This window comes from Petaurus breviceps, unplaced genomic scaffold (assembly GCF_028583685.1).
Source record: "Petaurus breviceps papuanus isolate PSGF00001 unplaced genomic scaffold, PetGlider_PUasm1.0 428, whole genome shotgun sequence".
Taxonomy (NCBI): domain Eukaryota; kingdom Metazoa; phylum Chordata; class Mammalia; order Diprotodontia; family Petauridae; genus Petaurus; species Petaurus breviceps.
In genome coordinates, this window is record NW_027186331.1 from 4442871 (window position 1) to 4470019 (window position 27149).

Sequence of the window (27149 nt, forward strand, 5' to 3'; positions counted from 1 at the left end):
AGTGGACAGTATTCACTCTCTGTCTGCAGGACAGTCTCAGGAGCTCTTAGCCAACAGCCAGGTTCCAGGACTTCTTCAACAAAAGGACTGTCTTTCACTAGTGGACAAATCTGGCAAAACAACATCAAAACAGACAAAGTACCAGCAAAACAGCCATGTCTCCTCAGTCCTTGGCAGCTCAGGGGGCAGGTCTCAAAAGTCCAGGGCAATTCAAAGTGGCCCCCAGCAATGCTCTCCGTCTCTCTGCCTCCAAAGGTGCTGCTTCCAAAAAGTTCTTCTGCCTCTCTCTTGTCTCTGCAAATCTACGTCACCAGCTCCTCCCAGTTCAGGACTTTCTTTTCACATCAACAAGTCCATCCCACAGGTGGGATTAACAAGCTCTGTGTTTTAACACAATTAGTTTGAAAACCAAGCCAATACAGGGGAATCTTTAAATGCCATTACTATCACAGATGTGTTTCTTGTGAGCAACATATTTTAGGATTCTGTTTTTTAATCCACTCTGCTAATTTGCTTTATGGGATAGTTCATCCCAGTCACATTCATATTTATGATTACTAACTGTGTATTTCTCTCCATCTTATTTTTTCCCCTTTTAATACTTCTTTCACTCTGTTCCTCCTCACCAATGCTTTGCTTCAGACCGCTGCTGTCCTCTCTTCCCTTTTCTTTCCCCTTTCTGCCTCTCCTTCCCTATAAGGTAAGATCGATTTCTCTACCCAACTAAGCATTTATGTTATTTTCTCTGTGAGCTATGTCTGATGAGAGTAAGGTTCGATCCTCCCTCCCTCCCTTCTTTCCCTCTGCCGTGATAGGTCTTTTGTGCTTCTTCGTGTGATATCATTTACTCTCTTCTGCCTCTATCTTTCCTTTTCTGCCAGCACAATCCTTTTTTTCACCCCTTAACTAAATCTTTTTTATCCTCACATTAGAGTCAACTTGTTACCCCCTCCCCCACACCCTTTGTCTAAGTATGCTCCTCCTGACTGTAATAGACTGACAGTTCTTGGTCTTCCCTCTAGGGATGTAAACAGTTTAACCTTATTCAATACCATGTTGTTGTTTCTCTTTTCTCATTACCTTTTCATGCTTCTCTTCAGTTTTGTATTCGAAGATCACATGGAAAATCCCCTATTTCACTGAATGTCCATGTTTTCCCCTGAAAGATTGTGTTCAGTTTTGCTGGGTAGTTGATTCTTGGTTGTAATCCAAGCTCCTTTGCCTTCCAAAATATCATTCCAAGCCCTCCCATCCTTTAATGTAGAAGCGGCTAAATCCTGTGTAATCCTAACTGTAACTCCTTGATACTTGAATTATTACTTTCTGACTGCTTACAGTTTTTAATTCTTGACTTGATAGTTCTGGAATTTGGCTATAATATTCCTTGGAGTTTTCATTTTGGGATCTCTGTTAGGAGGTGATTGGTGGATTCTTTGAACGACTATTTTACCCTCTGGTTCTAGGACATCAGGGCAGTGTCCATTGATGATTTCTTGAAAGATACTGTTTAAGCCCTTTTTTTGATCATGGCTTTCAGGTTGTCCAGTAATTCTTAACTTTTCTCTCCTGGATCTGTTTTCCAGGTCAGTTGTTTTTCCTATGAAGTATTTTACTTTTTCTGTTTTTTCATTCTTTTGATTTTGTTTGACAGATTCTTAATATCTCATAGAGTCATTAGCTTCCACTTGCCCAATTCTAATTTTTAAGGATTATTTTCTTCAGTTAACTTTTATACCTCCTTTTCCATTTGGCCAATTCTACTTTTAAAGGGGTTGTTTTCTTCAGTCAATTTTTGTGCTTCATTTTCCAAGCTGTTGACTCTTTTTTTCATAATTAGTTTGCATAGCAAATTCTTTTTTAAGTTCTCCCAAGAGGACTTTTTGGACTTGGGACCAATTCATATTCCCCTTTGAGGCTTTTCCTGTAGGCATTTTGACATTGTCACCCTCTTCTGAATTTGTGTTTTGATCTCCCCTCTCACCATAGTGTGGTCAAGGCTCTTTTTTTGCTTTTTGCTCCTTTCTAAAAGCTGAGCTCTGCTTCTGGGGTATAGGGAGTGCTGTCCCAAAGCTTCTTGCACTGGGGCCTCAGGTGCTGGCAACTTGCCCACTACACCAGGGTGGCCCGACCTTGTCGTGCCTATTGTGCCCTGGCTTCCGGGGCTGGCAGTTTGCCTACTGCTATGGGGCTGGAGGCCTCACAGCTGGCCTGCTATGCCCCTGGCCTGCTGAGACAGAACTGCAGGGCCTTGGTTGATGATCTGTGCTGCGGTTAACAGTCTCCCGCTGGCTTGTCCTGAGCTGGGCTTCCCTTTTACCCAAGTGAGATAAAACTTTCCTGAAGTCCTTCTAAGTTATCTTGGGCTAGAAAATTGTTTCACTCCATCTTTTTGTGGATTCTGTCCCTCCAGAATTCTTTTAGGGGCTTGATTTAATGTTTCTAAAGGAAACTGGGGAGAGCTCAGGCAACTTCCTGACTTCCCTCTGCCATCTTCCATCTTGGCAAAGATCCTGGAGTGGTTTACCATTTCCTTCTTCAACTCATTTTATGGATGAGGAAACTGAGGCAAAGTGAAGTGACTTGCCCAGGGTCACACAGCTAGGAAGTGTCTGAGGCTGGATTTGAACTCAGGAAGATGAGTCTTCCTGACTCTAGGCCTAATGCTCTGTGCATTATGGCGCCACCTAGCCACCTAAATCCAGCTCCTATGGGTGCCTTTTTTTCTCATCTGTAAAGTAGGCTAATAGTACATCTCTTAGCTGTTGCTGAAGGTTGCTGGGAGTAGAGGACTTTCTAAACTTGAAGTCCTAGAAAAATGCTTGTGGTTAATCTTATTAAAATGGCAGGAACTTTTTTTAAAAATTACTTATTTTTAGTTTTCAGCATTCACTTTTATAAGATTTTGAGTTTTAAGTTTTCTCCCTCTTCCCAAGACAGTGTAGAATCTGATACAGGCGCTATGTGTGCAATCCAATTAGACATAAAATGATAGAATTTTAAATCTGGTCCAACTTCCATCTTTATTTTTATAGATGAGGAAGCCAATGTCTGGGGCAGTTAAGTCACTTGGGCAACATCAGGTGAGCTCTCAGCAAAGCAGGGACCCATAAAGCCAAGTATGAGCAGCTTTCCAGAGGACTGCTGCTGTGAACATCTTCAAGGTTCTGATTACATGGTATAGTGAACTCTCTATTTATTCAGCAGTAAATTAAGGCAAAACATTCACAGAAATCAAAGTACAGCATTCACAATGTTATGACATAACTTATCACATAGTTTTCACCAAAGTGGCCACCTAGTTTTAAACAAAGTTCATTCATTTAGTAACTCATTCATTTAGTAAGTCCTTAATTCCAATTACCCTTAAGGAGGCTTGGACACAAAGTACAAAGGTCAAAGTTCTCCACCCCTAGGTCACAGTAAATCATAATCTTCTCAGTCAGCATCAGGTACCCAAGAAGAGATCTTTTTCATCTTGACTCGAGGCTGGCTCTCAGCTTCCATGGTTCCTCTTCTACTGTTCCAGCTCCTGCCTGAATCTACATAACTGCCACCTGGGTTCAAAGGCAGGCAGCTCTCAGTTTCTTGTCCAGTTCCTTGTCCAGTTCTTGTTCCATATTGAAGCTCACAGTGTCCAGTCCACCTCAAGTTCTTCATAGTTCCTGTTTCTGGGAAGACAAAGTTTTATAGAGCCACAATAATCATGCAAATTGCTGGCACTCTCATCAATTCACTATCTGCCTGTGAAATCACCTCAGACCCAACAACAAGGTCTGAGAACTCAACACAAATCGTCAACACAGAAATCTACAAAGACCCACAGACAAGGTCCAAGAGGTCAGCACAAATCATCAGTAAAGTCCCAGGACCTCCAAAACCCTCCTCCGGGACTTCTGTAAACATACAACCAGAAAATCCTCTTTCAGGGCTTCCAGTGAGGTCCCAGGGCTTCTGTACAAAGTATCACAAACAAACATCAACACAGACAGAGCAGACAAACAGAGTGCTGGGATACCCCAAGTTTTCTCCTTCTCCACCACAAGAGCTTCCTTCTCAGTTCTCTCTCCAGCCTGGGCCTCTCCTTATATGTGGCCATTAGCTCCTCCCCTTCCTGTTGCAGGAGTTTATAAGTTCTAGGGTTCACAAGTTGTGGGGTTCACAAGTTCTGGATCTTAATACTTGATACAATCATGAGCTGAAACAAGGTGTTAACTACTTCTCTGTTTGCCTTTACAGGACCCAGGGTCCCCAATTCCCAAACTAGCCACCAGAAAAATAAATATTTATGCTGGGGATGGGTCCTGACCTTGTTTTAATTGATGTGTTGTGAGTTCCTCCTGGGAGTTTCATGCCCTCTACTGAGCTCCGCTGTAGCAAGCTGATTGTCTGGGCTGCTGTGATCTTTGTTACTGTTAGTGCTGAATGAGAATCATCCAACTATGCTCAGACTCAGTTATTCCCCAACCATGCCTTGCTTCCTTCATGTAGTTCCCAGTGTGTCTATCCTTTGGCTTCAGAGGATAGAGTTGCAGGATGTTGCAGCAAGATGAAACCTGGAGATTCAGAGGTTGACAATGACTTGCCCAGGCCACCATCCGTGGTGGAGCCAGGATGGCTCCTCCCTTCTAGAACAGACCTTTCCACTGTCCCTGGGTTCTCCTGCTGATTCTCCCTCCCTGCCACCTCTTGGCCTTCCTCTGCTCTGCCAAGCTGTCCTTGCTGGCCCTCCCAGGCAGCACTCCATCTTTCCTTGGCCTGCCTTTTCATGGGCCCTTGCCCAAGACCTCTCCTCCTCCTCCTTCACTCCTGCCTAATGCCCTGCCTGAGCTTCAGGTGCCTCCCAGTGTGTGCACATGGCTCCTTCCCACTGTGAACAGTTAGCTGCAGTTTCATCTGGTCTTGTGTTCCCACACACTTAGCACAGGACTTCATCCATCTTCACTGACTGATGGGAAAAGAGTCTGTGGGCTCCAGGGGACACCACTCTTGTAAGGCAGGAAGCTTGGACTCACTCATGTTTCTTTCCTTTAACTTCCTGGACTTCATTTTATAGATTTCCTAACTGTCTAAGGCTGTCCAAGGGCTAGTGCACTTGAGAGTCAGTCAGCTGGCATTTCTGGAGCCTGTTCTGTATGCCAGGCACTGTTCTGAGCCCTGGAGATACAAAGAGTCATGCTGTTCTGGCCCTCATGGGGGGGGCAGCCTGGAGAAATACATATTTGTATAATAATGTCAGAAGGGAAGTACTAATAGTGGGGGCTTGGGAAGGGGCTGGGCAAAGTTTCCTGTAGAAGGTTGGATTTGAACTGAGTCTTGCTGCCAGTCAGGGAGGTGAGGAAGGAGCACCCACTCCAGACTCACTAGAGGCAGCCTCGGAGGAGGCCCAGTGTCCTGTGTGAGGGCCTTCACAGCTGGGCTCTGGAGGAAAGTGAAGAGTCCAGGACATAGCCAGCAGGGTAGGAAGGGTTTTTCAAAGGCAGAAGATTTAATATTTGATCCTGAAGGTCATTGGGAGGCACTAGAGGGAGAGAGGCAGGCCCTGAGGGGAGGATGGATTAGATGGGGAGAGGCTGGAGGCCCCTGTCCCAACCAGCAGGTGGGAGGTAAAGGGGGGCCTGTTCCAGCCTCAGCCAGTGTGAGGGAGATGCCCAGACAGCTCAGGATGTGGTGAGCTGACTGGATGTGGAGCCTTGGATAGAAGGAGCTTGGAGCTGCCCTTCATGGTGCAAGGGGGAGGCTTTGGGAGGAAAGTTCATGCTGAGAAGGGGAGTCTGCCCTTTCCTGAAATAATCCTCCTGGAGTCCAACTCCAGGCTTCTTCTCTGTGGGCCTGCCATCCTGCTGGCCTTGAGGTCTGGCCACAGAAAAGTGCTGCAGCCCTATGACCCTGGCATCTCTGTAGTGCTTTACAGTCAATTAAGTCTTTAGTTAGGTGCCTACTCTCCGCCAGGCCTGCATTGTGCTGGGTGCAGGGAAACAGACAAAAGGAGTGGGCCCCTGCCCTTGGAAGCTTGCAGCATAACCAGGGGATCAACTTCTACACATAGAGGCTTATATACAAAAGATACAAGGTGATTTGGGGGAGGTTCAAGAAATTAGAATGAGGAGGAAAGGCATTCCAGGCATCAGAGATAGCCAGGGCAAAGGCATGAAAGTGAGAGATTGAGTATAGGGTCATATTTTGGGTTTTTTGCTTTGCTTTTGGAGGGGGAAGGCAGGGCAATTGGGGTTAAGTGACTTGTCCAAGGTCACACAGCTAGTAAGTGTCAAGTGTTTGAGGATGGATTTGAACTCAGGTCCTCCTGACTCCAGGGCCAGTGCTCTATTCACTGCGCCACCTAGCTGCCCCCAGGATCATGTTTGAGAAAAATTAAGCGATCTAACTGAATCAAAGTATTTGTGAAGGAAAGTAATGTACGATTTAGACTGGAAAGGTAAGTTGGGGCCAGGTTGTTTGTTATCTTTGAGCCTAGAGATAATAGGCAATCGCCAGAATTTGAGCAAGGGAGTGTGATGGGGGCAGTTTTCTTTGAGCTCCTGAAGTCGGTGGGACAGAAGTGACAAGGAGTAGTTATTTCACAGATGAGAAAACCGGGGCTCCGAGGTGTTGGCCGCCAGCTGCCGCACACCATGACTGAAGCCTGAGGCTTGTGGTGCCCTCATGTTCTTTCTCTGACACTACACTCGCTTCCTTCTTTTTGGACCGTTTTGGCTGCTGGGACTTGAAAGGAAGAGAACTCCTAGCAGTAATGACAGCTGCCACCGCCTCGCTGTGAAACAGGCACTGTGCTAGCATTCTGCACCTTCTCGCTTTGGCCCCCACGACAGGCCTGGAGCGAGATCTGTTATTCTCTGCTTTTTACAGATGACGGAACTGAGAGAACCAGAATTTTCTCCCTTGTAGGAAAGGATTTCCCGTGGACGTAGCATCAGGTGGTCGTTCTTCTGCGGGCCAGTCAGGCCGTACTGAAGGAGCTGCCTTCAGAAGGAAAGCTTGCTTTGACCCGGGGGAGGGAAGGGCCAGACCTGCCCATTGCCTTTGGGTGGCCAAGCTCTCCTCATTCATCCAGGTGCCCGGCGTTTGTCATGGCATATTGTGCTCCATGACACGGGGCCAGACCCCCCAGGGAGGCAGGAGCAGGGCCAAGCCGTGCTTCATGATAGATAGAAGTTAGACACAACTGAGCAGTGCCAGGAAATACTATTGCTAGGCAGCCCTTGCTGCTGGTGTGCAGGGGCTGTGGGACCTTGACATAGTCACTTTCACTCTTTTGCACCTCAGTTTCTCTCTTAATACAATGGGATAGTGTTTGTCCTGTAGGTAAGCAGCCTGAAATGTGACTCAATGGGGGTTGGGCATCCTGGAGTAGTGGACTGGGCTTCTGAAAACCAGGGTTCAGACTCTGATTCTCCACTATTGGTTAGCTGTGTAACCTGGGGCAAGCCACTGCTCCCCATGCCTCAACTGCTTCATCTGTAAAATGCATTATTTACTTCAGAGAGAGGGCTTTGTGAAGATGAAGTGCCCTCAAAGGTGGGAGTTCTAGAGAGGGGCGAACTTTAATTTGCTAGATGGAAAACCTTGGCAGGAATTGGGGCTGTCCAGAGATGGAGTAGAAGGCTTCCCTCTCATCAGAGAGAGGACAGAGGGGGTTCTGGGTCAGCTGCAGATTGTACTGTGTGGCCCTGAGAGCCTGGCAGCTCGAGAACTCTCTGTGGTCATGACTTGTTACTGTTACTGGACTGAATGAGATGATAGTCCTTAGCACTGTGCCTGATACACAGTCGGTGTCTCCTGATTCCCCCTGGCATCTCCTGAGCGCCCATTGGGAAACTCAGGGGCCACTTTCCTGATCTGCAAGAGCAAGGGCTCTTAACGTTTTCCATGTCATAGACCCCCTGGGAATCTTGCAAACCTAGGGACTCCTCAAAATAATGTTTCCAAATGGAGAAAAATACATAGGATTACAAAGTATACTAATTCTATGGAATAAAGTTCTCAAAATGTTTTTTTAAAAAAAGTTCCTGAAATCTGCCCGTGCACTCCTCAAGTTAAGCCTGAGCTAAGAACTGGCTGGTTAGGGGACGCCTCAGTGGCTGGGGCACCGGGCCCTGCGGCAGGAAGACTCCTTCCTGAGCTCACGTTTGCCCTGCCACTCTTACTGGCAACTTCTGCCATTGCCAGGCTCAGCTTGGTGGGGTTCCTCCAGCCTGGCTCCCCATTGCCTTTTCTCCTCAGCCAGAACTGCTGCCTTGAGCAGAATCCCTGTCCCCATTCTCTCTCCATGTGCTTCTCCTTGGCTGTCTCCCCAGCTTTCCCACTATCCTTTGGGGTAAACCCCTAGTCTTTGTATAATAAGTGAATTCCCCCTCATTCTCAGGCTCCTTCTCAGCCTGGATCTACCCCATCCCTCGTTATCCCCTCCAGTGTTGGGCACAGTGCTTAGGAATCATCCTGGGGAAACTTGGGATCTAGAGATGGGCTTAGTGGGGTCTGGGGGGTTGGGGATTAAGGACGGATACTGTGGCTTCTGTGTGCCAGGCATGTGCCAAGTGCTTTAGAATGATCTGATCCTCCTCGTGTAGCTGCTGTTAGTATCTCCATTTACAGATGAGGAAACTGAGGGAAGCATAACTTCAGTAACTTGCTAGTAAGTGTTTGAGGTGGGACCTGAGCTCAGCCCTTCCTGACTCCAGGCCATAGGCTGTAGTGCCTGGGTCTAAAACAAGCAGTTTTGTGCTTCCAGAGTAAAGTTGTTTGGTTTTTTCTTCCTGGTTCTTTTGCAGTGGGTGGGCAGGCTTTCAGTGATTGCTCAGCTGTTCTTCCTTGCCCATATTTCCCTTCTCTGCCAGCCGACTGGCTTTCTGGTCCCTCTGACTCAGGGTGTTGGCAGAGAGCTGGGGCTGGAATCTGAAGGCCTGGGGCCAAGGTGCTCTTCACCGCTGGTGTCCTCATCTGCAGCATAAAGGACTTGGGCCAGGCCAGGATCTCTTTCTGGACAGTGCCCCCAACGGTAAAGAACATGTTGAGCATACTTGCTTTCCCCATTGTGTGTGTGTATTTACTTAGAAAATCTATGCTTCTATTACTGACCTAATAATTATGTGTATTATCGTAATAACATCAAAATGGAATGAGGCTTGATCCTGGAGCTAGGAGAGGGCTGCTGCAGCTTATTGAGTAGGGGAGTGATGTGGTTCAGCCTGGACTTTAGGAAAAGCCTTCTGGCAGCTGGACAGAAAACAGATTAGAAGAAGAGCCTTGAGACAGGGAGGCCAATTATAGTTCAGGCTGAACTAGGGTGAGGCTGTGGAGAGGAGAGAAGGTGATAGATGTGTGTGTGTGTGTGTGTGTGTGTGTGTGTGTGTGTGTGTGGGAGGGGGGGGGGGAGAGGGGGGAGGGAGAGGGAAAGGAGAAAGAGAGGGAGAAGGAGGGAAGAGACAGGAGACAGAGATGTAGACAGAGCACAGTGGTGGAGGGAGGAGCAAGACTCGACAAGCAGTGCATCAGGGGGCTGTGTGAGCGGGAGTAGCCATTGTGTTGTGGAGGAGGCTGGCCAAGGCCAGGAACATGAGGATCAGGCGGATGGCGGTGCCCTCCACAGAAGGTTCCCAAGGGGCCAGGCAGCTTGGGAGGTCCAGAGCTTCACTGAATACAGTTCCACTCTTTCTGCACTTTGGGGGGCTCTCATTGGTAACAATTTTTTCCCTTAAATCAAATCCAGATTTGCCTTTTAGCAGCTCCGATCCATCGTCTCTGGCTCTGCTCCTCAGGTCAGACAGAACAAGGCTCTCCCTCTGACAGGGTGACCCCCCCCCCGGATTCCCCCAGCCCACCTGAGCTGGCTTCTCTTGGGGTATATTCACATGGCAGCTGTCTGGATTGTTGGGAGGGTCATGGAAGGGAATTGTGGGGAAGGTGGGTTGTCACTGCGGGGGGGGGGGTGCAGTTAATTCCCCGGAATAGATTCTTAGCAGGGCCTTACTGCTGCTTGGTGGGATTTGGTGAGAAAGCAGTTGAACCATTTCTGTGTAGCTGCCAGTGATTTTCCTGAAGAGCAGGCAGACTGTCACCAAGGTCCGTAGGCTTCCTGTTACTTCAGGGATCACTCTCCACATCTGCGGCATTGGAAGCCCTCCCCCCGCCGTTTGTCACACATCCCTGTGCAGCAGGCTGTTGCAGCAGTCCATCTTGTGATCTGTTTCAGCTCCAGCCCTCCCTTCTCTTTGAGGCCTTTCGTGATCCCCCCCAGCCGCCAGCTGCCTCTGGCCAGCCTCCCCAGTCACCTTGTGGCTGTGTCACAGAAATGCCTGTGTTGCACACACGCTGTCTCTTTCGGCTTGCCTGCCAGCTACTTGGGGATGGGCATTTATTCCACTTTTGGCTGTTGCTCTGGTGCCTGGCACAAGGCCTGCTGTGGGTTGGGGCAGATTAGGGCCTTTTCTGCTCCACCACTTGCTTAGGAATTGCAAGGAGGTTGTGGGGGCAGGCTGGGCAGCATGGACTCCCCCTTACACCTCACAGAGTCGTTCTCTTCTGTTTGGATGTATTTTCTCAGTATGTTGCTGCTCTACCTTCATCTTAGAATTCTTTGGTTACTGGGCATTTTCAAAGCTCCCTTGCAAACCTGTCTCCTTTTCTTTAGAGCAGCTCTGTACGATTTAGGGTGGGGTCACAGAAAGAAAGAGCTGGGGTCTGGGGGCCTTGCTTCCTTGTGCCAGTCCCTCAGCCCTTCTAGAAGAACAGGCTTCTGGAGTTCTCTCAGGCCTCTGAGCTCAGTCTGTTCATCTTTAAAATGAAGGGCTGGAAGAAGGTGGTCCTTGTTAGCTGGGACTTCCCTGTGTTAGAGCTGAGCTCCCTGAACAAAGGCTTCTGGGAAACCACATCTTTAGGTTTTGAAGAGTGAGCAGCAGGCCATTGCCGGTATTGCAGGACCAGAGGTGGAGAGAGCATAAGGGGCCTTTGAGGCTGAAGTGTTTGTTTATAGATTGGGGCCTTCTTGTGTGCCAGGGACTGTGCCCAGTGTACCATAGGGATACTGACAGAGGCAAAAACACAGTCCCTCTCTCAAAGAGCTCACAGCCTAATGAGGGAGACCACAGGCAAACAAGACAGAGACAGGATGAACCGGAGATTTCAGAGAAGAGGCATGAAGATTGAGGAGAACTGGGAAAGCCTTCTTGGAGAGTGTTGTCCCTTACCTAGGACTGGAGGCAGAAATAAGGGAGAGAATCCCAGGTCCAGGGGATGGCCAGAAAAATGCCCCAGTCGGGAGATGGGGTGTCTTATAAGGACATCAAGAAGGTCCCTGTCATGAGATTGCTGAGAAGATGGCAGGGAGGGAGGTATAGGAAGACTGGAGATGAAGGAAAGGACCAAGTGCTGGAGGTCAGGTTTTTTTTTTTCAAATGCTTTATTAACTTCTGGTTTACTTCATTTCTGCCAGATTTTGGGTTACAAATTTTCTCCCTGTTTTTCCCCTACCTACCACCCCAAAATAGCAGTCCCACAGGATATCCCCTTCTCTCATTTTCCAATTACCTATAAAATAGTATTAATAATAGTATATATATATATATACACACACACACACATATTTTTAGACATTTGGTTTTAAAACTTTGAATTCCAGATTCATTCCCTTCCTCCCTTACTGGGAAGATAAACAGTTCAGTATAGGTTGTACATGTGTGGCTAATGCAAAACATTACCATAGTAGATATATCGTAGAAGATTGATTATATTTCCCTCCCTCCTATCCCATCTCCCACTTGATCTATTCTCTACTTTGGTCCTGTCCCTTTTCAAAAGTGGATGCTTCTAACTTCCCTTCCCCCCGCCTGCCTTCCCTTCCAGCATCTCCCCTCTCATCCCCTTCCCCCTACTCTCCTGTAGGGTGAGATACCCTATTTCCTCCCTGAGCCAAATTCAATGAGTATAAGGTTGATCATTCCCTTATGCCTTCCTGTTCTTCCCTTCCATTGTACCCATTTTTCCTTGCCTCTTCTATGTGAGATAGTTTGCCCCATTCTGTCTCTCCCCATCTCCTCTCATTATATTCTTCTCTCACCTCTTAATTTCACCTTTTAAGTATCATCGCTTCCTATTAAATTGGTCCTGTACCCTCTATCTATGTATACCTGTAAATATATATATATATATATATACACACACATTCACGTATGTATTCATACGCCTATGTACCCTCCAATAAAGACTATATGTATGTATGTGTATATATATATATATATATATTTCTATTACCTTCAACTATTTTCATACTGAGAAAAGTTTCATCAGTTACAATTATTGTTTTTCCATGTAGGAACGTTAAATAGTTCAACTTTGATAAGTTCCTTATAATTTCTTTTCCCTGTTTACCTTCGCATGCTTCTCTTGCTTCTTGTATCTGAATGTCAGATTTTCTATTCAACTCTGGTTTTTTCTTCGAGAATACTTGAAAGTCCTCTATTCCACTGAATGACCATATTTTCCCCTGAAACATGATACTCAGTTTTGCTGGGTAGGTGACTCTTGGTTTTAATCCCAGCTCCTTTGACCTCCAGAATATCATATTCCAGGTCCTTCTATCCCTCAGTGTAGAAACTGCCAGATCCTGTGTTATCCTGATTGTGTTTCTACAATATTCAAATTGTTTCTTCCTGGCTGCTTGTAATAGTTTCTCCTTGATCTGGGAATTTCGGAACCTGACTATAATATTCCTAGGAGTTTTCTTTTTGGGATCTTTTCTAGGAGGTGATCAGTAGATTCTTTCAACCTCTATTTTGCCCTCTGGTTCTAAAACATCAGGGCAGTTTTCCTTGAGAATTTCTTGGAGGATGATTTCTAGGTTCTTTCTTTGATCATGACTTTCAGGTAGTCTAATAATTTTTAAATTATCTCTCCTGGATCAATTTTCCACATCAGTGGTTTTTCCAATGAGGTATTTCACATTGCCTTCTATTCTTTCATTTGTTTGGATCTGTTGAACAGCATCTTGATTTCTCATAAAGTCACTAGCTTCCCTTTGCTCCATTCTAAATCTGAAGCAATGATTCTCCTCAGTGAGCTTTTGAGATTCTTTTTGCATCTGGCAAATTCGGCTTTTTAAGGCATTCCTCTCCTCAATGCCTTTTTGAGCCTCTCTTGCCATTTGAGTTAGTCTGTTTTTTAAGGTCTTATTTTCCTCAGGCTGTTGACTCTCATTTTGTAATTTTCTTGCATCGTTCTCATTTCTCTTCCCAGTTTTTCCTCCACTTCTCTTATCTGCTTCTTAAGGTCTTCTATGGCCTGTAACCAGCTAGTATTTTTCTTGGAAGCTTTTGGTGCAGGAGTTCTGACTTCACTGTCTTCCTCCAGTTCCATTCTGTGATCCTTTTTGTCCCCAAAATAGGAGTCTAATGTTAGATTCTTCTGTTTCTTTTGCTTCCTTGGCCTGGTCATGTTGCCGCTCAATTACTTGACTTTTGGGCTTTTTGCCACAGTAGGACTCTGCCACCAGACAGGGGAACTTTCTTCCCAAATGCTGGGGTTTTCTCAGCTGCTGGAGGTATTAGATGGGTGCACTCTCTGAGGCCTCCACACTCTCTGGCAAGCTGGACACACACCTCAGGACCTTCACCCTAGACTGCAGTCCAGATCCAAGCAGGTTAAAGCAAGAGCGATTACCCCTCAGACTGGTCGCTTGATCCCCCTACACTCTGCAGGCCAGGAGCTGAAGTTGCCATGTGGAGCTGGCTGGCTGTGCTGGGCTTCTCAGTGGCTTCTCACCCCGGGGGCAGAAGCCATGTACTCCCACTTACTGGTCCCAAAGTCCAGACTGCACTGACCTCTCACTTTGTCCTGCTCATCTGTGTGTTGGTAAATCTGGAAACAGCCACAGCTGCTGCTGATCTGGAGTCCCTCCAGCTGGTGATTGGTCAGGCTGCCCTGGGGCTAAAACCTCCAGCTCAGGATTCTGGGCTTGGCTCCCAGAGCACTGCGCTGGCCAATTCCTGCCGGCCTACCAGGCTGTCCTCAGCGGGAGGTTAGCTTCTCTGTGTCATTTTGTGGGTTCTGTAGCTCTAAAGTTTGTTCAGAGTCCCCTTTTACGTGAATTGGGGAAGGTGGAAGCTGGAACCACACGGAGGTCCTATTTCTACTCCACCATCTTGACTCCACACGGAGGTCCTATTTCTACTCCACCATCTTGACTCCACCCTGAAGGTCAGTTTTTAATTTGCTCCTGGAAGTGATGGCAGCTGGGTTTGTGCGGAACCACACAGTGTGTGTCCTCCAGGGCCCGGCTCACCCATGACCAGTATCTGCTGTAGAGTGTGGAACGATTGAGTTTCTAGGAGAGCCGGAGTTCCTGTGCTTTTGAGGGCATTTGAATCCATGCAGAAGAGTAAGGAAGTAATTAATGTTTACTAGGAATTCCTGGTCTGCTTGAGGCAGGCCTGTAGTGTCCTCTGGGCCACCTATCACTTTGTCTCCTGTCCTGACCTTTTTCCTGGGCACCAGTCTTACCTTCCCTCTTCTGCCTAGGATGGGGTTTCCTTTGGCCCCACTGGGCAGAGAGTGGCTGAAGAGAGCGCTCCTGCCCGGAACAGCGGGCTGACAGAATCTTTGAGAGATAGGTCACCAGATAACGGCATCGAGAGGGACCTTGGGAGGTATGGAGGGTGACCCCAAGGAGCAGGCGGGGAGGAAGCGAGGCCCTTAGCACAGCTGCCACCTGCCAGCCAGTGTCATTCAGCGGGGACTGCGGCCCTGCCCTTCCAGCTGCTTGGTGCCCTCTTGGTGGGTCTGGAGAGAGGCCGAGCTGGAAAAGATCAGGTTACTTCTGAAGTAAACAATGTTGAGAAAGGGGGAAGGGCCCAGGCATGTATTGACTCCCTACTGTGTGCCAGCTGCCGTGCTGAGCATTTTACAGGCAGTACCTTAGTTGTCCCTCGAAGCAGCCCTAGGAGGTGGCTCCTGTTGTAGTCCCCATTTTATAATTGAGGAAACAAAGATGCACAGGGTCACACAGCTGGTGAATAGATGAGCCTGGCTATCGCAGAGCTAATAATACAGTCTCTTTCATAGAGGGTAGGAATTGGTCATATATAAGTTCATTGTAATAGATAAGGGGCGGAATGTCTGTATGTGCCGTTTTCCAGACTCTTTTCCTGAGGCTTCATTGGTTGGGAGGGCCTCTCTCCTCTGCAGATTAGAGAGGGCCACACCGCCAGTGGGAATGGAGGCAGAGGTGGGGCTAGCCTCCTGTCCCTCCCCTGCAGGGTGCTAGGCACATCAGGCAGGGCCCAAGTAGTGCACTGTGGCATTCCAGGCCCTTCTTTCTTGGTCCTTGGCTTCTGTGTCTGTAAAAGGGGTAAATAGGAAAGTGCTTTTAAAACTGCAAAGCACTGTGTGGGCCTCAAGTTGTTTTCTGTTCCAGATTCCCATCTTAAGGGAAGCTTTCTCTGTATTTTGGTACATTTCTCGCAGAGGCAGCTTTCAAGGTGCTCTTCTGTCCATAGGGGGAGCAGAGTGCTCCGTGACACTGCCCGCCCCCTGCCTCCCCCCAAGGTGCTTACCCTCTGTTTTCCCCTTTCCTCACCTGTCAGATGGAGCCCATAACATCATCTGCTTTGTAGGGGTGTTGGGGGGATCAAATGAGACGGTATTTATGAAGAACATTTAGCAAAGTGCCTGGTACACAGTGGGCCCTATATAAATGCTTATTCCCTTCCCTTTGTAAATATTGCCATAGAAAGGCATTTCACCCTGGCATCCTCCCTTTGCTCGTGTACTAGGGCTTGTGATGCCAGATTGCTTTGCTGTGGTAAGAGATGCTCCAGACCTGGAGCTGGCTTTGGCCTCAGCTCTTCTCTTCTGCTCCACTGGACCTGCAGGGCGCCAGTGTGAGAGCGTCCAGGGGCCACCTGGGTTGGTGTCCTGGCTCCATCAGGTCTGGGAAAATTGCTGCCATTCGTTTTGCTCATCTACAGCTTGAAGGCCCGGTGATCGTTATGGTACCTGCCTTCCAGTTTTAAGTAGCTAGGATCTAAGTAATTTTATTTGACATCCGACTTTGGAGATTGCACAGCCAGACTCCCAGTGACTCCCAGGCTGGGTGAGAGGCTTGGCTCTGGGCACCAGTCTTCCCTTGCCAGCTGCCTGGTGGGCATCTTTATTTTGCTGCTTATTTCTCCTCAGCCAGGGCTTGTCTGAAACAGAGCTCAGGCTTGCCCTCCTCTGCCTCTGCTCTTTGATTAATGCCAGCAGGCTCCTGTTCTTCACTCCCATGTGTCTAGCCACCCAGGCTTTGTAGTTGGCTTAGATGAGTATTCCAAAGACTTAGGTCTGCTAAGTACTCCCTGGTGAAAGCAGGAGGACGGGGGATGGAGGCGGGACGAGATTCATGTTGGGTCATAAGGGATTAAAAATACATCTGATTCCATGGTAGCGTAGCCTTCCTTCCAGAGTATAAACTCCCTGAGAGCAGAGCCAGGATCTTTCCGCCTCCTTCCCATCTTCTAATCTTCTAGAATAGTGCTTTGAACCTTGGTAGAGGCATTTCAGGTTTTTTATTATAAGTTTACATAATAGGTTGCAATGGGGGCTCTTGTTTTGTGGGGCGAGGGGGCGGAGAAGGCAGGGCAATTGGGGTTAAGTGACTTGCCCAAGGTCCCATGGCTAGTTTTTTTGTGTTGTCTAAGGCCGGATTTGAACTCAGGTCCTCTTGACTTCATGACCTGTGCTCTATTCACTGTCCGACCTAGCCATCCCCCAAGGGAACTCTTTTTCTGGTATGTCTTGGACTACCTGAAGTTCTGCTCTGTTTGGCCTTTTCTCTCATTTAAAAAAAAAATTAGAATATTTTACTTTTTTCCCCAATTACATGTAAAAACGGTTTTTAACACTCATTTAAAAATTTTTTTGTTTCAATTCTTTAAAAACAATTGTAGTTCACTCTGGTTCTGATGGTTTCATGTGGTGTGATGGCCATTGTATTTGTGCGGCTTGGAAGGGCACCAGGAATCAGGGGCTTAAGGTTCGAGTTCATTTAGGAGAGCAGTGTCCCACAGAAGCTCAGAGCATGGCCGGGCTGCCAACCGGGCAAGCTCGGGCCCTGGACGGCCCGATGATGTAATCATGACATATTCATACTTTTGTGAGGTATCCTGGGGACCTAGCCATCATTTATACCATCATTTATAAGGAGAAGGTTGTTTTCGGCATTCCAGACAAATGATTTACAAATTAACTTCTGAAATCCATCTCTAAATTAGAGACTGCCTGATTTTACTGGGAGTTTATTGTACAATGTGTCACTCCTCAAAAACAACAGCAAACTAAATCTGTACATCCAGGGCCATGGTGCATGGGCTGACACGATTCTGGACTCGGGCCAGGAGGCATCTGAAGGGAAGAATTGCTTTTGAGGAAGGCCCAGTGGGCATGGAGCTTGGTACAAACAGGGAAACAGTTCAGAGTGGGGCCAGAATGTAGGCTTTGGTAGAGGGCTGGAAAGGTTGGTGTAGTGAGACGATGGAGGCCTCGGCGTGTCTGGATCAGGAATTTATGCTCACTGTGTGGGTAGAAATGAGGCAAGCAGTGGTGTGAAGGAAAAGTGGGGCAGGAAGCCAGATGAGGAGCTTGTTGGGGTGATTTCCATGAGAAGAAATGGGCCCCCCCCCCCCAAAAGACCAGTTGATTGGAAGAAGACTGTGCAGGACTGAGATGGCCTGCAGGAGGTGATGAGAAGGCAGGAGAGGAATGCCTGAAGGCCAGTGCAGATGGAGCCCCTCTCTGCAGCCAGAGAGAAGCCTGGCCAGGACCAAAGTAGGAGCCCTGCTCATTGGGCCCCGAAGAACATTGTTCCCTTCCCTGTAAGGACACTCCAGTGTCAGAGCTGAAGAATGGGGGTAGTAGCACGGAGAGAGATCTACCGATTGGGAGGAGCTCACTTATTGGGATGGTCAGATTTGGAAGCAGCATCTGTAGGTGGTTTCCAACCCAGAACTGGGAGAGGGCTAAAGAGCTGGAAAGGGCGTAGAGCCGGCTGAGCGTCAGCTAGGATTGAGATCTAGAAAAATTCCGCTCTCTCAGTTTTCCAGTTGTCTTGTGTGATTATAGTAATTAGAATACATTTACCTCCCAGTTTAAGGTTTGCTAAGCATGTTACCCACACTAGGCCTGGGGTGTAGACAGCAAATGGAATTCTTGTTTGGCAGCTGAAGAGAAAACGCGGCTCAAAGACAGGTACATTATTGAGAGTTTATTGGCATTGCCTGTTTTCTATGTGCATAAAGGCCCTTCCTGGCCTGCTATGACCTTGCATGTGTCTGCTCTTAGATCCAGGAGCCCTGGGCAGGTGAGCAGACAGGCACCACCAGCCCTGTTGCAGCCTGTGTTCTAATAGGGAACTATGTGGTATGTTTGGCCCTTCTCTACCCCTGCTCATGTGAGGGGGGCTTCCACTCTTCTAGAGTCCCCCGGGGTCTGGTTCAGACTCTAAACCTCCAATTAACCTGGGAACAACGGCAATTTCTTGTGGTGCAATAGGTAGAGAGCTGAGCCTAGAGTGCAGAGCCCACACAGTAGCTGTGTGACCCTGGGCAAGTCTTGTGACTTCTCTCAGCATCAGTTTTCCTTGTCTTTAGAATGGGGTGATAGCACCAACTCACAGGCCCGTGAGTATCAGACATACTGTTGATAAAGCACTTTGCACAGTGCATGGTATACAGTAGGCACTATGTAAGCACATGCTGCCAGTGTTGTTAGCTCTACCAAGAGAAGGTTTTTTGTTCCTTTATTGAGAATAAGTTGTTATCAGAAGAAATGCTGTGAAGCTGTTTGCTGCCCTTCTAGGGGAGTGATTCACAGAATGATTGGCTGCCCAGAGCCTGTCTCCCCTGTTTCTCTTTGCCCCGTGTCAGGGTGGGCCCAGGGTTTGTTCAGTCAGAGGTGTTCAGTCCCAATGATAAGGCTGGCCGTCATCTGGCTCCTGAACAGCCTGATTTCATAGGACAGCCTCACGTAGCGATGGCCCGACAAGCCGTGTGCCTCCAGCTCCCAGCGCCACTCACGCCGCTGGCTTCTCTGTATGCACCATCGCACTCCCCTCTCCCCCAAGGTGGAGGTGGGCTTCCCCTCGTTGGCCCCGCTCTGCAGATGGAGTTAGGGCTCTGACCGCTGATTGCATGGCTGCTCCACGAGCCCGTGTGCTCAGAGGCCGCGTCTGCCCGTCCCACCTTCCCCTGGGGAGCCTGGCTCCCTTCTCCCAGCAGACGAGCAGCAGCACCAAGTCTTTGTATTGGCCTCATGCTTATTTCTCTTTTTTTTGGTCTGTAGGAGCTGGAAGAAATCCGCAAGTGTGGGATGAAAAACTTCCGTAACATCCAGGTTGATGAAGCTAATTTATTGACTTGGCAAGGACTCATCGTTCCTGTGAGTATGAAGCTGCTCCTTCTGGAAGGCGCCATCGGGGTCTTGCCCCAGCTCAGCAGAGTGGCCCGGCCCTGGGCCCTGGGTCCTGGCTCTGCCCTAAGCTCTGCCCACCCCTGGGCTCTGCCCGGCCCTGGGTCCTGGCTCTGGTCTGGGCTCTGCCCGGCCCTGGGTCCTGGCTCTGCTCTGGGCTCTGCCTGTCCCTGGGTCCTGGCTCTATGGTGGGCTCTGCCCGGCCCTGGGTCCTGGCTCTACTCTGGGCTCTGCCCGGCCCTGGGTCCTGGCTCTACCCTAAGCTCTGCCCACCCCTGGGCTCTGCCCGGCCCTGGGTCCTGGCTCTGCTCTGGGCTCTGCCCGGCCCTGGCCTGGAGGCTTACAGGGACTCTCCTCCCTTCCTTCAACTCTTCCAGGGGAGCTGGGCCTGACAGCACCTGGCCTTCTCTTCTTCCCCCTGGGCAGTGCTGGACCAACCTTACTTTTTCTCACCTGAAAGTGGGTGGGGAAGGCAGGGAGGCTGGGGATTTTTGCTGAGTCTTTTCTAGCTCTGAGCCCTGTGAGACCTCCAGTTTCACTGTTCCTGCTCCCACAGGGGTAGGGGGTGGGAAGGTTGATCCTTTTCTGGCTCTCTTTCTGGCTTTCTTTTTCATTCTTCTTTTCCCTTCCTGCCCCTTTCCTGACCCCTTCTTAACATATCTATGGGAGTAGATTATTGCCCTTGGGGCAGAAGCCCTAGCTAGGTTCAGATGCTGGTTCTGCCCCTGTGACCTTGGGTGAGTTCCTTCCCTCCCCTCCTGTCGGCATCAACTGTATTGTAAAAAAAAAAACAAAACAAATGGACGAGGTGCTTGGCATGTCATCTTCCAGCCACAATGTTTTGTGGTCATTTTGTATAAATAACAGTGAGGGAGGGGCAGCCTGATAGAGCAGGTGAGAATACTGGCCTGGAGTCAGAAGCCTCGGGTTTCCAGTGCGGCCTCTGTGACTATGGACTAAGACAGTGTCTTTTTGGGCCTGGATCCTTTGCAGCCTGTATGTGCATCTGGCTGGTTGTATTGCCTGAAAAGGGGTGTGTGTGTGTCTGTGTCTGAGTGTCTATGTGTGTGTCTGTGTGTCTGTGTGCCTCTGACTCCAAACCTGGCACTCTGGGACATCCGAGGTGGCCTAATGATAGGCCTGGCATTCATTCATCGACTGAATCAGAGACTGGCAGCACCTTTGCCGGAGGGCCGGAGGTACCTCCAGAGCATGATGAAACTAGTAACTGTATTGCAGCGGGGTTGTTTTCCTTTTTCATCTTCTGTATTTTATTTCATGGTTCCAAGAAAACTCCAGAGGCTTCCCTGGCCCCCACTGCCCAGGAAGGGGACTGCCTGGCCCTGGCTGTCTTTCCTTCTGGTTCCACATTTGATTTTCTTTCTACCAAGTGATCATCTTTCCTGGACCTTGGACTTGTTGGCCTGGTTCCAAACCCCCAAGGTGCTGTGTTGCTTAACTTCAGAGAGTCACAACTCTGGGATGTGAGTCCCTGTGTCTGAGCCCCCTCAGCAGTACTCCTCACAGGTGGTGATCCTGCTTTCATTTGAAAACATCTCGTGACAGGAAGCTCACTCCCTTTCAGGGTGGTCCATTCATTTAGGGGACAGCTCTCCTTGTAAGAAGGCAGAGAGCACATTGGCAGAAACAAGAGTGTTCCCCTCTTTGAAGACCCCCTGAATTTCAGTAAACAGCTTTTACTTGGACAAAGTGTGAGAACTGGAAATGGAGGCGAGTCTGTCTGTGCCGGCAGCGTCGTCGGGTCCTGCTCTGCTCCCGCTGGCCCTGGGCCCTGCTGACTTCCCTCTGCAGGTTGGCCTCCACTGCTCTGTGTCCGGCACAGCCTTCTGCTGCTGCCAGCCCGTGCTCCCCAGGGTAGGACGGTGACTTTGTTTCCAGTTGCTTGCTAATAGGCCGTGCTGATTGTGGCATTTGACAGCTCTTCCCTCCTAACAGCGTCATTGCTGTTCCCTTGTGTCCAGTGCTTGCGGGATGCAGATTCGGTGCAGTGATACAAAGTGCCTACTGTGTGCTTGGTGCCCAGAATAAGAAGAGAACAGCCTCCTTGCCCTCGAGTAGATACTTTAGACAGTGAGATGCGTCAGGCTGGGTCTCAGATGACACAAGCATAGGAGATGAGGGAGGGAAGAATGGAGCAGGGACACCTTGTAAAGGAAAGACAGTGGCCCTCAGATGCCCTTGAAGGAAGGGAAGGGCTGACGTGTGGAGAGCCTGTGTCAGCCATCGATGGATCTAGGCAGATGCCCCGTACAAATTCATTGGAGGAGAAAGGAGCAGGATGAGGCAACAGGCTTCTGACTTAGTGCCTTGGAGAGAGAAGGGGCATGAGACAAGTGTGAAGAGAGCAAGTTAAGCCTTCCAGGGAAGCTCTGGAAGGAGAGAAGCAGTCAGGGCTTCTAAGCCTTGCAGATAGTGACGAGGTTTCAGCTTGGCTGGGAAAAGCATTGGGTGTTTATTTTCACCAACTTCTTTGAGATGTGGCATTTCTTTCCCCTCTGAACTAAAAGCAGCAGCCGCGTTGTCCGATGATAGAGGCTTTGCTAGATTGCCAGAGGGGACCCTGATACCCGAAAGGCTGAGGCCTTCCTCCTGCGTTAGGCGGTGGAGAGCCATTGAATCTTTTTGAGCAGGGAAGGGACACCCCAGGTGTATGTTGGCATTGACATAAACAGCATGTTGAGAATGGGGGGGGGGGGCCAGGATGAGGCATTGAGGACGAGAGGCAATGCACCTTCCGGGAATGACAGGCCAGGCCCCCGGGCCAGACCACCTCTTGTACCTCAATTACCGACCATTCATTACACACTTGCATGCCGACCTGGGACCTTGGGCTGGGGCACTAAGGACGTGTCTAACAAGTTTCGCCAGCCTCAGTTTGAAGCCTCGGGAGGCAGGTGACATATCCCGCTTTGGGGTCGCACTCACTGTTAGGGAAGACTCTCTTCTGTCCAGCCTCAATGGGCCCCATTGATTCTGTTGTTCTGGGTCAGAACAAGCCTGATCCCTGGGCCAACAGACAGCCCTCTACAGATTTGAAGGCAGCCTTCAGGTCCAGGGTTTCTCCTCCAGGCTAATTGTGTCCAGTTCCTTCACCTGATCCTTCCAGTGTGGACCCCAGTCCCTTCTTCATTCTAGTTGACTCCTGGACACTGCCTGGGCTTGTCACTCACTGTCCTTAAACCACAGTGTTCATTTCCTCCTTATCCCCTGCCCCCCCACACACACACACGTGCACACGTGCGCACACACACACACTGTCCTTTCCACAGTGTTCATCTCCCCCCCCCCCCCCCCCAGCCACGCACACGCACACCCACACCCACACAGACACACACACATACTGTCCTTGCTGTGGTCCTGGGTGGTTGGCCAAAGACTGAGAACACTGGGAAACAGGTAGGAACAGGGTGGAACCTGAACAGTCCATCAGCATTTTGGCCTCCTACATTACACCACTCACTTGTTATCTCCTCGGGCCCCTAGGCAGGTCAGTGGGGCAGTGGGTAGCATGCCAGACCTAGAGGCAGAAAGACATGAGTTCAAATCTGGCCTCAAACATGGAGGGGCTCTGTGACCCTGGTTATCGTCTGAATCACCTCTGTCTGCCTTGGTTTCCTCATCTGTAAAATGGAGATAATGATCGCACCTACCTCCCACGGTGGTGGGAGGCTTCAGTGAGTTTCTCTTTGAAATCAGCTTGGCAAACCTGGAAGTGTCCTCTAGACACTCGCTCTTGCTTTTGCTGTCATAATTATGAGCGGCAGTGGGAGTGTCTTTTCTTTTTTTGGAGGACAATTGGGGTTAAGTGACTTGCCCAAGGTCACATGGCTAGTTTTGTTTTAAGTGTCTGAGGTCAGATTTGAACTCAGGTCCTCCTGACTCCAGGGCTGGTGCTCTATTCACTGTACCACCTAGCTGCCCTGTCTTACCCTTTCCAGAACAACTGTTTTCTAACCCATGATTCCCCCACCTTATTCTGGTGCACCTGATTTTTTTGTACCAAATGGAAGACTTTAAATGCATCTTTTTTGATGTTGTCATATTAGCTTCAGCTGCATGCATTAGCCTGTTGGGACCCTTGTGGATCATGCCTCTCTGCCAGACAGTGTATTAGCCAACTCTCATGGCTTTAAGGCCTGAGGCAGGAGCCATGTTTAAGCCAGTGCTTGGTTTGACCTTTTTTTTTTTGCCTTTTTTGGAGGGCAGTTGGGGTTAAGTGACTTGCCCAAGGTCACACGGCTAGTTTTTGTGTTAAGTGTCTGAGGCCGGATTTGAACTCAGGTCCTCCTGACTCTATTCACTGTGCCACCTAGCTGCTCCCTTTGAAGGGAGGCAGAGTGTTCCAGAGATGGTGTAAGACTTGTGCCAGATGGTGGATGGAGGCTCATGGAACTGAGCCCTAGAAACCAGAAAGGGGGCTTAGTACCCAGCAAGGCTGCAGAGATGGGCAGGAACAGGTTGTGAAGGACTCTGAATGCTGGAGGAGTTGGCGTTGGCCTCATGGACAGAAGGTCAGAACTGGAAGGAACCTTAAAAACCCATCTCCGCCAGCACCAGAGATACAGAGGAAAGGGGCCTTAGCCACAGTCACCCAGCCAGCGAAGGGCAAATCCAGGCCTCTTGGCTCTGTTTATTAGAGGGGCCTGTGGGAGGGGGGTGAAATGGGCACACAGGGCATGTGTAAGTTGATTCCTTGATGTCTTAGTCCCATTGATGTGGGTTTAACTGTCATTTCATGCAGGTGACTCCCAGAGACGTCTTCATCATGTGTAAGGCAGAACTCATTATCTGTCCCCTAAATCCTCCTTTCCTGCAGACTTCCCCCCCTTCCTCACATGTCTCCAGGGAGTCACCCTTTTTACCTTCCCGTCTAGTATCTACCTGCCTTCTCCTGTCCTTTCATAGAGCTGCTGGAGCCTCTGCTCAGGCCTTCATCGTCTCACTCTGGGATGATGGTCTCTGCCTGAGACCTCTCTCCTGTTCAGTCTGCTCTGCAGATGGCTGCCAAAGGGCCTCCCTCTGCACATTTCACTCCCCTCCAGCTCCAGCTCCAGGGGCTTTCTCCTGCCTCTGCAAGGAAACAGCCTGCTGGTGAACGTCTGAAGCCTTCGCATCCTGGCCCAGCCCATTTCCCAGACTCATTTGATATCATTTCTCCTACTTTTTTTTTTTTGGTCTTTTGGAGGGCAGTTGGGGTTAAGTAACTTGCCCAAGGTTACACAGCTAGTGTTTTTGTGTTAAGTGTTTGAGGCCGGAACCGAACTCGGGTCCTCCTGACTCTGGGGCCCACACTTTACTCACTGCACCACCTAGCCGACCCCATTTCTCCTACTTTTTACAGTTCATTCAAACTGGCCTCTCTCCTCCTCATTCCAGACTCTGTTTCCCATGCCTGTGCCTCCAGACTAGTTGTCTTTCCATGTCTGGGATGTAATTCCTCCTTAACCTCTGTCTGGGAGAGTCTCTCTTCTCCTTAAGATGGAGCTTGGGCACCATCTTTTTCATGATTTTTCTATATTCCTGCAGTGACTTATATTTTCCCTCCTACACTCCTTTGTATTTAACTATTCTCTGTGTAAATTCATTGATTAACTTTCTGTTCATGCTGAGGGTACTTGTGTCCACCATTAGGATATGAGCTCATAGCAGATCTTTCTTTGTCCTCATAACCCTCCCCCCGCCCAGTCCCTGGTGCACACACAGGGCGCTGAATGATTGCTTGCTGGCTTAATGGTGCAGACCCAGGTCCTATGGGGCTCGTCTGTCTTTCTCTAAGTCTTCATTGGGCAGTGGCGAAGGTGGAGGTCAGTTTCATTGCGACAATCCTTTCCCTGAGTCTCTGTCGTGGTGTGGAATTGCGGCTGCATTTTCTCCTGGGCTTTTTCCGTGTGCCTGCCCTTCTCCTTTTCTGATCATTAATCTCCTCAGCATTCTTCGTTTATATCCCTTGGCCCCTGGAATTCTGTGTTGGTAACATGTCATAGACTACTTGTGCCCACTGTGTGCCTCTGTTCTTGAACTATGTCCTGTCACTCAGGAACAACCTGGGCATGAAATGATGGGTGTTTGTTGTAGAGAGAAGCTTTGTGGCATTGGGTGCACAGCCTAATGCCCCAAAGATCATCCAGCCCCCCATCCTCTGTCTCTGTTGTGTTCGGGGCGCTGGCCTGGTCCAGCTGTGGCCATTCCTCAGGAGACAGAGGCTCAAGGAGCTCAGGGACTTGTCCAACATATTAGACAGCTATCAAGTACCCAGAGCCTGACTGCCAGTGCAGGGGCCTTTTTGCCACATCCCCTGCCTCCCATAATTTATCCACTTGGACTTCCATATAGATGGTTAGGCAGAACTCATTTAATGAATTAATTTATTTTCAATTTTCAGCATTCACTTTTATAAGATTTTGGGTTCTCAATTTTTCCTTTTCCCTACCTTCCCCCCTCCGCAAGACAGTCTACAATCTGATACATACATGTATTATATTATACATATTTCCATATTAGTCATGTGAAAAAATCAGAACAAAGTGGAAAAACCACAAGAAGGGGGGGTGGAGAAAATAGTCTCCTTCGATCTACATTCAGCCCTCAGATTCTCTGGATGTGGACGGCATTTTCCATCATGAGCCTTTTGGAGTTGTCTTAGATCCTTGCATTGCTGAGAATAGCCAGGTCTTAGTAAAGTTAGTCATCATACAACATGGCGGTAACTGTGTGCAACGTTCTCCTGGCTCTGCTCTTCTCACTCAGCATTTGTTTATAGAAGTCTCTCCAGGTTATTGTGAAGTCCGTCTGCTCCTCATCTCTTATAGCACAGTAGTATTTCACATTCACATGTCACACCTTGTTCAGCCATTCCCCAATGGATGGGCATCCCCTTGATTTCCTCTTCTTTGCCGCCACAAAAAGTGCTGCCATAGATATTTTTGTACATATGGATCCTTTTCCCATTTGTATGATTTCTCTGGGATACAGCCCCAGAAGTGGTGTTGCTGGGCCAAAGCGCATGCACAGTTTGATAGCCCTTCTGGCATAGTTCCCAATTCCTCTGCAGAATGGTTGGATCCATTCACAACTCCACCAACAATGCATCAGTGTTCCAATTTCCCCACATTTTCTCCTGCGTTAATAGTTTTCCTGTTTTGTCATGTTAGCCAGTCCGATGGATGTGAAGTAGCACCCAAGAGTTGTTTTGATTTGCATTTCTCTAACTCATGATTTCTTATGAAACAATAGCATTTCTTTATATTCCTAATACCACAGCTTGTTCAGCCATTCCCCAGTGGAGAGCATCCCCTTGATTTCCAATTCTTTGGTTAGGCAGAACTCTTGCATGTGATTATGAGTCTTATTCTTGGACTTGATGCAGCCAGTATGACAGCATCTGTAGACAGAAGCATCCAGAAGTCCTCCCCATCTCTATGGGATCCCACTTCCATTTGTACTTTGCTCTGTCTATCCTCCATGGAAACAGCAGCCCCTTTTGGCAAGCCTATTTCTCACCTTCGGGGAGACAACATAAAAACATTGCACAAACAAGGTCTATAGGACAAATTGGAAAAAATCAGCACTAGAATCAAGTGGGATGGGAAAGGCTTTCAGGAGAAGGTAGGATTTTTGGTGGGACTCATAGCTAAAATGTATAGAACACTTCCTGTGAGCCAGGCCCTGTGCCACATGCT

The 27149-nt window shown here is 48.8% G+C and overlaps 1 protein-coding gene across 2 annotated transcripts in view; it reads left to right on the forward strand.

Annotated features, from left to right (window-relative positions):
- UBE2L3 (ubiquitin conjugating enzyme E2 L3) overlaps positions 1-27149 on the forward strand; it is a 66165-nt gene that overhangs the window by 11231 nt on the left and 27785 nt on the right. For both annotated transcript variants that reach the window (XM_069100909.1, XM_069100907.1), the window contains exon 2: positions 19324-19419. In XM_069100909.1, the coding sequence (XP_068957010.1) occupies positions 19324-19419 (96 nt within the window). The remainder of the gene's footprint in view (positions 1-19323; positions 19420-27149) is intronic.